Source organism: Lathyrus oleraceus, chromosome 5 (genome assembly GCF_024323335.1).
Source record: "Lathyrus oleraceus cultivar Zhongwan6 chromosome 5, CAAS_Psat_ZW6_1.0, whole genome shotgun sequence".
NCBI classification, from domain to species: domain Eukaryota; kingdom Viridiplantae; phylum Streptophyta; class Magnoliopsida; order Fabales; family Fabaceae; genus Lathyrus; species Lathyrus oleraceus.
Window position 1 is genome coordinate 178,206,168 of NC_066583.1, and position 13,918 is coordinate 178,220,085.

Genomic DNA, 13,918 nt, shown 5'->3' on the forward strand with positions numbered 1-13,918 from the left:
AATCAGTGATATATATTGGAAGAGGGCTACATTGAACATAATGATCCTTTCTCTACCAATTTGAATCTCGATGTATCTGAAGCTTCAGTTGACGACGAATCGAGAATCTTCTGACGAAATGACGACTGGTGGACAGAAAGTCTTGTCAGGATGCAGTTACTTGCCAAATCCCTAATTTTTGCCTAGATTGCCCCAGGATGAGGTACTCAATCTAGCGGGATGCAAATATTCTTTTTTCAAGTCTCTAATTTTGCCTGGATTACCCTTGCGGGTTCTCCACCGAGACGCTCATTTTTGCCTAAGCCGCCCTTTCGGGTTTTCAACTTAGCGAGCTATTCTGTTTTTTCATTTGCATATACTTTTTTTTTTCAGGCAAAGTATCTCTTGACTGCATCTGAATTCACAGGACGAGTGAAATCCTCCCCATCCATTGTTGTAAGCATCAAAGCACCGCCTGAAAAGGCTCTCTTAACAACATATGGACCCTCGTAGTTTGGAGTCCACTTGCCCCTGGAATCGGGCACGAAAGACAAAACTTTCTTGAGCACGAGGTCACCTTCTCGGAACACACGAGGCTTGACCTTCTTATCGAATGCTTTCTTCATTCTCTGCTGATATAACTGACCATGACACATGGCAGCTAAACGCTTCTCTTCGATCAAATTCAGTTGGTCGTAACGACTCTGAATCCATACAGCATCAGTCAACTAGGGACTTAAGGGTATAATTTTTTCTTTTTTCTTTTGAAGAAATCTTGAAAATTTTTTGCTGATTTTTGATTTTTTCATCTTTTTTTTTTTTTCTTACCCTCTTCTCTTTTTTTTTTTTATTTATATATTTTTTCATTTTTTTTTTATTGATTGCATTTGCAATGCCCCAGTTTGACTGTTTTGCTGATTCTCATGATACAGCTGAATGAGCTCCTTTTTGTGCTCAAGAAGTCGGGTAATCTCGTCAGGAACCCCTTCAACATCATCTTCCTCTGCTCCGAATACAAAGAATTCAAGATTTGGGAGATGGCGTTGGATCATTATGTTCAATGGGTTTAGAAATCCCTGCATAATGATTCTGGATAATGAAAAGCTTTTGAATTTAAAACAAGCAAATCACTTATGCAGATGAAAAATGTTGTTTTATTGTTTTTCATGGGTTTTTTGTGATCACTGATTTCATGCAAAAGCAAAAAGTGAAAACAAATGGAAAAACAAATGTTAAACAATGCATTAATTGAATGAAACATCATTGTGTTATATGTTGCCAGCAATGTCCTCACTTCTCCTTTTGGCATGGGAGAAGGGTTTTGAACAAAATGAACAATTCACGCTGACTTATGAATGACCGTAGGAACATCCACAGCGACCCAATTGTGGCAGACACCACCAGGAATAACAAAGTTGTTCACGTCCTCTGCGTCCTCTTCTAAGATAGCAGCAGCTTCTTCTTCAGGTTGATCGTCATGGATGAATCCTCCACTCGTGAACAAACCTTGCTCATTATGTGTCCCAGAACAGTAGCCAATGCCAGCCCGGGATTGGTTAACCAGGAATAAATCCATCAACAGTACTAAGTCTGGCAAAATCCCCTTCTGAATTCATAATTCTCTTGCTCAGGATGATCCATCAATCTGGCAGAGTCGGCTCTGGTATAGTACCGGCGGAGTGCGTCTTCAAAATAAATGAAGAGCACGGGGATCAGACCCACAGGACGGGAGACCGGAACAAAACACCCGCTTATGCAAATGATGCATGAAGTGTTTATGCATATGCTTGTTTTTTATTTCAAAGGAACTCGAGGGTTTTATCTGCAAACTTTGAAATATTTAAGCATTTTGATCACATATGAGAATATCTCATCAGATATATCAGGTGAAAATTTTTTTCCGGTTTTTTCCGTGTTTGAAATTTTTTGCAAATAAACTCCTTTGAGTTCCTTGAAAATTTTCTTTTTTCTGATGATATGGATGCGGATGAATGTATGAATGCATGAATGCAACAATCACACTCAAGGATCAAGCAAGGCACACCAAACAAAGGTCATGGGAAATATCATTGTATCCTTAATATCAACCAGCCGCTTTGATGGATTTTAGGTTTTACACCTGATCCGGGATCCATTGATATTAACGATGTTTGAACGACTCAACCACGAATCACGGGTTTGTTGAGAGTCACGAGCATGGAGTCTCGGTTAAGAACCAACCAAAGGGAGTGTACTAGGGTTTAAACCTGCCAGACATGTTCTACCAGAGGTTCCCATAATCATCGTTCCATCTTTCGAATATTATCGGAGGAACGAATACTCGTATTCCAAGAATATGCTCAAGAGAAACTCTTATGAGTGTAGTATCGCGTGACAATCGCATCAGAACTGACATCTGAACGACCTCCGCACTACGGTCCTAAAAATAGGCCAAGATGGGTTTGGTAAACTACGGTCCTTGGCTTCTGCGGCACATGATTGAAAGAATAATGCCTAACCACAAATAACTTGTGTGACATTATTAAATCAACATGACCTCCACCAAGTGAATGGGCTCGCAAGTCAACTGGCTAAGGAATACTCCACACCAGTCAACAAGACTATGCCATTCTCCTATCCTAGAGTGCACTCGAGTTCGGGTATAGAACTCATCTCACAGATCACCAAAGCAAACAGCAATTGTATATCAAGCAATTCAAACATTACAATCAATACAGTCATCCCAAATTGTACAAAAATATGTCATATAACAAATAATAATATAGCACAACAAGGGTGAAAAGTAGGCAATACCACCAAGGATGTTTCTCACCAGTGAATCCCCAGTGGAGTCGCCACTTTTCTGTAGCGGTGTATTCGTCGCTATATGATTTATTGATTAAACCATAAGCAAAGCATACAATGAATTCGAGTCGCCACCGCACTTTTATTTATCCAAAGGACTGGCTAAAAAGCGAACAAAAGCCTAAGAAGTTTTACACGTAGAAAACTAATAAAAAGATCAGAGAGTCTGGGTAAGGGGTAAATTACGCAATGGGAAGGTGTTAGGCACCCACTACGTCCTAGGTACTCCTAGGGAGCCCTTTTCACACTTGTTGTATAAAATTGTTATTTGTTATGACATAAGTATTGTGCAAACATGATTGGGATGATGAGAAAAGAATATACAATTTTTATTGGGTTTGAACGGATGAACCCGCTGCCTACGTACCTTCCATCAAAGGTAAGGATCAAAACGCCGTAGTTCGGCTAAAAGATTTCCAAAAGTTGGTGGATTCAATTTTAAACAAATAGCACTGAGGCTTTTCATTATCAATGGGAGAACACTCGACCAAGACCAACATCCACCATGCGAGGATAGCTTCGACGTACTAGAGGGGTTAGCCCTGTTTTCAGTACGGAAGTCTTACTGTCGACTCACTAAGGATAGGCAAGATTTACATCAACCACAATGATAATTGAAACCTATGGCTAATGCATGAAAAGATTAACAATGGACAGAGCCAAAACAAGTGAATGAGTGAAGTTAATTGATTGTGATTATGAAAGTGGAGTCAAAGTATGATTAAGATTGATTCAAAGAAGTATTATGAAAATGAGTTTGAAAAAAGTCAAGGACTTGGGGTCCAGGTTTTTAGTTTGAAAACATGAAGATGTTTGCACAATATCTATCTCAAGTTTTGAAAGTAATGTGTGAAAAGGTTTAGGACATAATGGGGATGAATGGATGAAGATGGATTGTAAAACTTCTTAGAAGGTTCACCTCTTGAAATCATATAGAAGATGATTCAAGTGTGTCCTTTGGAATAGCAATGGATAATAACATAAGCAAACAAATGATACCGGATGCCACTCAATGGTCTTACTCCAATCTCACAAACAAAAGCGGATACCGGATACCAATAGATGGATTTACACCAATCTCCTAAAACAGAAATGGATATCAGAGGCCACTCAATGGACTTACACTAATCTCCTAAAACAAAATGAAACTTGGATACCGGATGCCAATCTGTCTGGACTTATACCAATATCCAACATATGATCCTAGGAATACAAATGCCAACTTGCAGGGACTTATAATTGCATCCTCACATAAACAAAGAAAAACAAAACATGGATGTCAGATGCCAATCTGTCTGGGCTTACTCTAACCTCCACAGTATGGTCCTAGGAATACAAATGCCAACTTGCAGGGACTTACAGTTGTATCCTCACATACAACAAACAAAACAACATGTGATCATAGGAAAGCAAATGCCAACTTGCAGGGACTTACAGTTGCATCCTCACATACAATCAAATGCATCAAGCAAAGATAAGATGAGTGGCCAATGTGATGGTCTTATACTCACTTCCATATCATAGGAGCAATGGCCAATGAATGGTCTTACAATTGTCCTCAATGGGCAAACAACAATGATAATGTCACAAGGACAAATGAGATGATCATGCATTGATGAGCAATAAATGATGATAAATGCATAGAGCATACAAGCAAACATGTGTATATGAAGCAAGTGATCAACCAATGAAAGCAATCAGCACACGCTATAATCAAACAAGGAGGCTCATACAAAAGGGTTAGGTATTGAAGCCAACTGGAATAGGGTCCGAGGTGCTCTTAACCTTGCCATTGAGGGGCTAAGGTGAAGCAGATGAGAGGAGATGAGGGGTGTGCCTCATTGCTCTTATCCCTGATCAGGGAGAGCATTTGAATATCAGAAAGCGTGGGAGTTCAGAAAGTAGGAACTCTCTCCACATATTAGACTCTATAGATCTTGGGTTTGGATCTCAATGCTACAACCATGTAATGGGAGCAAGGAGAAGACTCACAGAATAGTAGGAGATAGGTTGCTTATCTCTTTGATCTACCAATTGCCTTATTTGAAGGACTTTTCCTGCTTGGGACAAATATAAACACACACAAGCATTGCCTCTTAAGGAGGACTTCAGACAGTTGCCTGGCCAAATAACAGGCCAGGTCTTCCAGACTACATGAAGAAAAAGGGATTATACCTCAAAGCAAATTGCTAAATAGCAAAGCAAAGCAAGTTCAAAGAACTAAGCAACTAATGGTACCTGAAATAGTCAAACAAATCAGTACACAGTTCAACAGTTTAAATCAGAAGGAGGTAGAAACCAATCAATCAAAACAGACAGGCAAATGTGCAAAGCACAAGACTCAAATCATATGAGTCAAGCCACCTACAAAACCAAGAGGTTAGCTCATGATAAACAATCAAGATCAATCAAATTGGATTGTTCTTTTTGAAGCATTGTTGCTTAACCAAATCTTGAAGGGCAGTGCGATTCAGAGATTTTTGGATGTTTATACTCGAAACAGATGCCGACTCATGCTCCAAATGATGAATGGTGAAGATGCTTGAGCTTGAAACAGCTTGGTTTGGCTTCAATCACACTTTGCCATTGATGATGCTTTGGAAAAACAGTCGAACCACAGCTGTTACAGATGGAGAATGGAGGTTGGAATGGGCTCCAAATGGTGGCTGGATGTTGTAGCAACAATGGATAGCTCGAGTTCTTTGGAGCTTTCGGAAGAACTTTGAAAGATGAAGAAAATGGATTTTTGAGAGCAAGAGTTTTTTTCTGTTAGAATAGAGTGGCTGCTAGGGTTGAAATGACAGAAAAGGTGCTATATATTTGTTGTTTAAGGTTACTAAGTGGAGTGCTAAACACAATTATCTCAAATGAATCATTTTTTGTCATTTTGCTAAATTTCACCAACTTGGCAATGGGGTGTAAGTCTGCACGAAATGTGCTTTGTAACATGTCAAAAATGTCAATTCAGAACTTATCCAAATGGAAAAATGGATTGGAATTGGTTAATTTAAAAATTCACTTTCCACCCTCACTTGAAAATAAATTATGCAAGTCCAAAATGGCCATTTTGATTTGTAATATTTTGGTGCATGATGATGACATTTTTGGAAAGAGGGGATCAAATGTGACTTGTTGGAAAAAACCCCACCCAATTTGGCCAAATGGTTTGAGAGATATGGCCTTTTGAAGTTCAAGAATTTTTGAGATTGAATTGATCATAACTTGCCAACCATACATGGGAATTGAGTGTTCTTGGACTTTTTGGAAATGGGAGAACAAGATCTTCAACTTTCATGTTGGGCAAAAATTCATTTGAAGCTTGTATCATGATGCAAGTTTAAGATCAAGAAGTTTCCGTTTTTGGCAAATTTGAATTACAGGTCAACTTTCTATTTCTGGAAATTTTCTGTTTGACTTCAAATTCTTCAATGATGATGCTTGACATGATATATGAAGCTTTGTATAGACATGAATGAGACCTCTCAGACCAAATCCCATCCTCAAATCACTGATTAAATCCATAGTTGACCAAGTTTGACTTTCTAGGGTTTTGCTTGACTGAAACACCTTCTGATGAATTCCAAACCCTAATTCCTTGATATCTTGATTCCAAATGATGTCACAAGTCATATGAACTCTTGATTATTGGTCATGGTGCCCAAATTCTGCAAGAATGGCCACCATCCACTGCAATGACTGACTTTGACTGATTTTGACCTAATTGTCTGATGATTGCTTCAGCTGCAAGTAACATGGTTAGATGACAATATTTTTGTACTTTTTGGTTAATAAACATATGAAAAGCAAAGATATACAAATGCAAGACATGCTTGGTGATCAAGAACCACACACAAGGCAACCTACCCACTAGGAGGGAAGCTAGGGCATGCAATGATCCTTGAGGCCATGATATGATATGATATGGGCCATGAGGGATCTTAGGGCCAAAATTGGGGTCTTACAAATGTGCCTATGTTTCATGATCCAAAACAAATCCTATTCTCATAAACTAACTTCTTTACCCACATATGTTCATAAAAATGTGAAAACCCTTGCGAATATTAAGATTGTTTTAATAACACTCCTTAAATTTATAGCTATACTCCAAAACATTCAAAGTAATACTTCTTTTATGAAATTAAAATTGCAAAATCAAACTTTCGTGCCATTAATCTTTTTCATGATCTCTTTCCTCACATTCTCTTCTTCACCTTCAAAGGTAACTTTATAGTTTGATTCTGTGATTTTATGTTGCTTCAAAGGTAACTTTATAGTTTGACTTCTGTGATTTTATGTTGCTTTGGTGTGAGTTTGTTAGTTTGTATTAGCCTATAGTAAAAATATATGCTAATATTTTGTTGTGTTATACATTTAAGATCTTCGATTATGAATATGATGACAAGGTTGGCCAGAGGATGATTCTGATTTAGGGGACATGGTGCAACAACACATCTTTTAATGATCTTGAGGATGATTACTATGGCATTAACCATAGTAGTACCAATTTAGATTCAAAGGAACTTTCAAATGACACATACTGAGGTGATTTTAGGGGCACTGCAACCTCACTTGGAACAAAGAATGGTTTCAAATTTCAACAACAAAAGTGTCACTTAAAACACATAACTTCATTATAGTATAAATAGATTTTATATTACATCCCGTATGGAAATCATAACAATATTGTGCCCTCCCCAATACCATTATTTCTTCATACATACACATAACTTCATTATAGTAAGATATCAATACATATTTATTGAATTAGCATATACATAAAAATAATGCTTACATACAATTACAAAGAAATTCAACATTGAACTTCAATATTGGATTGAATGTTAGAGATCATTATATCACACGGCTGCGTTTGGCATCAACAGAAGCAGCTTCCAAATCGCCAATGAAAAAAAGAATTTTGTCCAAAATTCCTCGGCACGATCTTTCTTCAGCTCGAGAACTTTCTTCAGTCAAGTCCGTTTCTGAACTAAAAGTATGATCAGTTACTTGCCGCGGAACTTTTCTTGATCCCAGATATCGTTGGACTTCACCTTGGTGAACAAGATAGTAGTCACTTCCTTCTCTTATAATCTTCAAACCCCTATTTTGTAAAGAGTTATATAAAAGTCATTTCCTTTGTATCAAACCAATCTCGCGCATCAATTTGAGTTCACACAATTTAGAATGCTAAGTTAGAAAATTAATTCTAGACGATCTCACGATGATTTGAGATTGGATGGTCAAGATCAGTAACTAACTGTGTGATGCAGAGTAAATTAAACAACTTACAATCCAACTCGATCACAACGATCTTGCACCTCGTATACTTCTTTCCACGATTTTGAACCGTTCGGAGCATAAAAGGCAGCACGGTCTTCTCCCCATCTCTCCTTAAAGAGGTTTGCCCATAGAGCATTGTCTGAGGCCATGAGCTTCCATTTCCTACTAACTGCAAAACAATTTGTCAAATTCATAGCTTTGATTGAAGACCCTTTGTCAAATTCATGATATAACTTAGGAAAAACAAATAGGGCCCGATTTCATCGCGATTTAACTCTGACAAATATTTTATGAGCCATATTAGCTCCGACGCCCTCAAAAATCTCTTATCTGAATCTCTATGTTTTCAGCTTGGAACAACTAGGTATCCAACAATTATGTAAAGTCAATTGAAGAAACCTAATTGAGATTCAGATCTAATAACAATGTTTCAACGGAACTCTAATTGATTATAATCTGAAACACAAAAACACAAGAATGAAGAGGGCGTGATCATGAATATAATCAATCACTGACCTTGTTGAGAAACAGCAAGATGGTGGTGATCTAAGAAACAGAATATCTTCATACAGATTTCCAAAGGTAAAGTCTCCATTTTGAGGATTAGATGATAGAATTCAATTCATTCATGCAAAGAGAAAGAGTAACTGGTTTTGATTCAAGAAAGGTAGTAGTGGTTTCTTGGGATTCTGTTATGGAAATAATAGAACTATCTTTCGGTTGATTCAGCAAACAATTGCTTCCTCATGAGTCCGAATCCTCTTGTCAATCTCCATTTCCATTCATAACAACTTGACAAGTGGCATGATAGATGTCTTTAAGTTAATTAAATTTATAAATTATTCATAAAAGTATTATTCATATTATTCTATGGTCACAACTATTTCAACCTATCACCCAACTCATACATAAGTTTTTCTACCCCAATATCTATGCATATACAAACTATTCCAATAGCTATAGACAAGATCTCAAACATTTTAAAATACAAGGTTTTAAAAAAAATGTTTTTGAGTTTTTAGTAATTTTAAAAATATATGTTTCTTTTAGATCTTGTGTGGGGGTATGTAGCATAACTTGAACAAGAAAAAGATGAAAATAATATGATGTAAGTTGGACAAAATAAATTATAAATTCGATCCGAAGGGATTTATACTGTTCAAATTCTACTTTCTCTTTGTTACTTTTGTCTTCTACGTACCTAATTTTTCATTTAATTTATTTTTAGTCAATCGTATAACTCGTTCTCTCGATTGTAGTGACACCTTCACTAATAATAACGATTAGTCTCAAGGTCTTTATTACCTCTCAGTGTGATCTCAAATATGCTCAGTCAAAGATTCTTCACTCATTATCCATGCTCAGTTAGGTCATCCCAGTCTCTCCAAACTACTCCCTCCGTTCCTTAATAAGTGTCACTTTCTTGCAAAAAATTTGTTTCTTTTTAATTGTCACTTGCAAAGTTCAAGGTAGTATTAATTGCAATTTTGTCAAAATTACCCCTAAATAATGATTGCAGAGAGAGAAAAAGTAAAGTGAATGTAATAAATAATTAAGGGTATTATAGATAAAAGAAGAATTATTGTTTGAAAAGTAACAATAATGATTAGCTTCATTGGTATATGTAAAAAGTAAAAAAATGACACTTAAAAAGAAACGGAGGGAGTACATAAGTTGGTGTCAAATTTATCGAAGGTATCTAATTTACATTATGAGTCGTGTCAGTTAGGGAAACACACTCGTAGTTGATTTCCCAATCGAGTCAATAAACGAGCTTCACCCCCCTTTACTTTAGTTGACATCGATGTTTGGGGTCCCTTGCATACTATCTCTACCCTTGAGTCTGGGTATTTTGTCACCTTTATTGATGATTTTTCACTTTGCACGTGGTTATTTTTAATGAAGAATATAATGAATTATTTTCTATTTTTTTTAACACTTTTATCAAGAAATAAGAACTCAATTCGATGTGTCTATCAATATTTTAAGAAGTGATAATGCCCGTGAATATTTATCCCAACAATTTCAAATGTTTATGTCATGCAATGGTATTCTTTATCAAGCATCTTTCCATCACACACTTCAACAAAACGGGGTACAGAATGCAGAAATCGACATCTTGTAGAAACCACTCGGATCCTACTTCTCCATGCTAATGTTCCACTTCGATTTTGAGGGGATGTTGTACTAATGACATGTTACCTTATAAATCGCATGCCCGCATTTGTCCTTAACAGTAAAATCCTTCATTAAATCTTTTTTCCCAATTCTCCACTTCACTTAATTCCTCCCTAAGTCTTCGAGCCCACGTGTTTTGTATTTAATCTCTCTCCTAATCTTGATAAACTATCAGCTCGATCACTAAAGTGTATCTTTCTTGATTATCATCGATTACAAAAATATTATCGTTGTTATTCACATACTCTACAATGACACCTCATATAGGCCGGCGTTACCTTCTTCAAGTCTGTTCCATATTTCAAGTTCATCCACGTAACTCTGGAGCCCCTTCAGGAGAGTACTCCCACACCTTTTAGGCAGTTATTAATGTCATGTCTACCATTATCCCCCTATCAATCTATAGGAACTAGTGCCTCTTCCCCCTAAAAAATATTTGATAGGTTGTTGTTGGCTTTAAATAGTGAAGATTGGTCCAGATTGTAAGATTGATTGATTCAAAGCTCGCCTGGTAGACAAGGGATACACTCAGATTTTTGGGTTGGATTATAGTGATACTTTCTCGCCTGTGGCCAAGATGACATCAGTTCGACTTCTTCTCGCCATTGCACCTATTCGACATTGGCCTTTTCATCAACTTGACCTCATAAATGAATTTTTACATGGTGATCTTGAAGAGGAAGTATATATGGAGCAACCACCTATTTTTGTTGCTCAAAGGGAGTCATTGAGTATGATTTATAGTCTACACAGATCTCTTTATGGTCTTAAGCAATCTCCGAGAACTTATTTTGGCAGATTCAGCACTCTAGAACAACAGTTTGGTATGATTTGTAGTGAAGCTGACCATTTTGTGTTTTATCGTTACTCGACCTAAAGGTGTATTTATCTTATTGTGTATGTAGATGATATTGTCATAGCTGATAGTGATCAACATGGAATACTCATGTTGAAACAATACCTCTCAAATCAATTTCAGACAAAAGACCTTGGTAAACTCTGCTATTTTTTTGGTATTGAGGTAGCTCAATCTAAATATTTTTTTGTGACTTTTCAGCGGAAATATGCTATGGATATTCTGGAAGAAACGTGTTTGATGAACGCTAAACCAGTTGATAGTCCTATGGATCCAAGTGTCAAACTCCTACCCAATCAGGGGGAACCTCTATCTGACTCAAGAAGGTATAGGAGATTGGTTAGAAAACTGAATTATCTCACAGTCACTCGTCCGGATATTTCTTTTGCAGTGAGTGTGGTAAGTCAATTCTTAAATTCTCCTTACCAAGAACACATGGATGTTATTGTCCATATTCTGAGATACATCAAATATGCTCCAAAAAAATGACTCGTGTATGAAGTTAAATGACATACTTAGATAATTGGATATTCTGATGCTGATTGGGCAGGGTCACCTATTGATAGACGGTCCACCTCTGGGTATTGTGTGCTCGTTGGAGGAAACCTTATATCTTGAAAAAGTAAGAAACAAAATATAGTTGCAAGATCAAACGTTGAGGTAAAGTATATGACCATGGCAATTGCAACAAGTGAACTCATTTGGTTAAAAAGGTTGCTCAAACAACTTCAAATTGAAGAAGCAAGACCAATAACACTTGTTTGTGATAATCAAGTTGCATTTCACATTACTTCAAATTTAATCTTTCATGAGAGGACCAAACATATTGAGATAAACTCTCCTTTTGTCAGAGAGAAGATTGAATCAAGCGACAATGTCACAAACTTTGTCAACTCTAATGATCAATCGACATATATGTTTACTAAATCCATGCAAAATCCTTGAACTAATTATATATGGAAAACTTGATCCATGTGACTTATATGTTCAAGCTTCAGGGGAAGTGTTAATATTTATAAATATATATTATTAAGAATATTTGTATATAGAATAGTATCACATCGACTGTATCATGTAATTAATTATTTGTAATATCTCTATGTATAATATAATCTTCATAGTACTTTTCAAAACACTTGATTTATTCAAGTGTCTCTTAGTCTCTTGTATTTCAACAAAAACAATAGAAAAACAATGCAGGTGCAACGAAGAGGATGAATAAACTTAAACACCCATAACCCCAGCAACCCTAAAACATATCAAACAAAGGCGGAAGTGGAAGATCAGATATTAAAACTTAGAAGCATTATGAAAATCAGAGACACAAAAAATAATATCTACAAAGCAAAATCTCCTTTGCTTGAACCGACCCATGTGCAAATATATGTTTAAGAGAGTTTCTTATGCATAATCAATGACAGTCAAAAGGACAATGATGACACTTTGGGAACCTTAAGTGCCCCCTTTGAAATGCTAAAGATCGTTAGATCGCTCCGCACTATCCATGGTGAAGATTCACCCAAAATAACTCAGAAGATACTCAAGCATCCTAAATAGGGGGGAAATACCATTAATAACTAAAATAGGAATACAAGTCACCCGTTTTCAGTGTCATGAAATACCATGTGGGGGTGGTGTTTAAATGTGATTATTCTCGAGGAAGGCAACGTCTCATCGAAAAACCATTATTCATACAACTTTGTTGTCGAACAAATGTCGCTAATTACGAATTGTCTTCCTCCATGACATAGATAAGGGTTTTATGGCAATTGTTCTGGACCGTCCAATATTGATAAAGATCAAAACAACAAGGCAAGGAGTATGTGGGTCTTATTTTTCCAAGCCTCGTTAAATTCATCCTTACCATCCAGATCCATCTAACGATCGACCGCATTTTATGATCACACGTGTATTCCGTTGCTAACTAACTCTTCCATTTAAAGGAATGACCGCGCCATTTGCAAAGTATTGAATTTCTTTCTCGTTCAAACTTCATTTTTTTACTCCTTTATTGACTTGAGCATTAGAGTATTAACCTTAACCTCAAATGTCAGCCCCTTCTACATCAAAACCTTAAACCACCCGGCATATGACAAATTCGACCGCTCAAATCATCATTTTATTCCATAATAGAATATCTATAACATCCAATTCTTTTAAATCATTTGTAACATTATAATTACTTGAATCAATTTTTATTTTGTTAATAATATGATTATATTTTTGTAAAGTTTGATCTTAAAATCCAATTTAAAGAAATAACCATTTTTAATTTTAAAAATGATTTTTTTTGTCCAATTTACAAATAACCAGTTTGGAAATGGTTTTGAACTAATAACCAAATTAAAATTAAATTTATAAATAAACATGTAGTAACCATAATCAAATTTATAACCGATTTCATAATCAATTTTGATTGAAATGTGATTGTGATTATAAATCATCACACATTTAATGATTTATAAATGAATATGAGTTGGTTACTAAGATTAACCAACCATTTAAGGTATACCAAGGGGTTGTCAAAGCATGTGGTTGAGAGGCGGTAAAGACAGCTAGCTACTCTTTAAACCTATTTCTCTTTGTTTTCTATGGAACAAATGTTGATTTTTGAATTTAAAATTCAAGCAAATAAATTATTGTAATGAACAGGATAAATGGAGAAAACACAATGGAGTAAATACAGATTCGTAAAACCCAATACTGCATTGATATCGGCTTGTAAAACTGAATACTGCATTGATATGTGTACACTTATTTATTTAAATTGGTTTTGTTGGG

The 13,918-nt window shown here is 36.1% G+C and overlaps 1 protein-coding gene across 1 annotated transcript; it reads right to left on the reverse strand.

Annotated features, from left to right (window-relative positions):
- Positions 1 to 7,430: 7,430 nt before the first annotated feature.
- LOC127081718 (uncharacterized) lies at positions 7,431 to 8,966 on the reverse strand. Its single transcript, XM_051021942.1, has 3 exons — positions 8,620 to 8,966; positions 8,113 to 8,272; positions 7,431 to 7,924 (listed from the first exon to the last, which is right to left on the reverse strand). Exons 1-3 carry the CDS (start codon positions 8,696 to 8,698, stop codon positions 7,675 to 7,677), a joined length of 489 nt encoding a protein of 162 aa, XP_050877899.1. The 5' UTR covers positions 8,699 to 8,966; the 3' UTR covers positions 7,431 to 7,674.
- Between the last annotated feature and the right edge of the window lie 4,952 nt (positions 8,967 to 13,918).

Excerpts from the sequence above, each read along its gene's own strand:
- LOC127081718 (XM_051021942.1), bottom strand. The coding sequence starts at position 8,698 with ATGGAGACTTTACCTTTGGAAATCTGTATGAAGATATTCTGTTTCTTA. Across the intron at positions 8,273-8,619 it reads TCTTGCTGTTTCTCAACAAG|TTAGTAGGAAATGGAAGCTC; the intron begins GTCAGTGATTGA and ends ATTGTTTTGCAG. Across the intron at positions 7,925-8,112 it reads CGTTGTGATCGAGTTGGATT|GGGTTTGAAGATTATAAGAG; the intron begins GTAAGTTGTTTA and ends TTTACAAAATAG.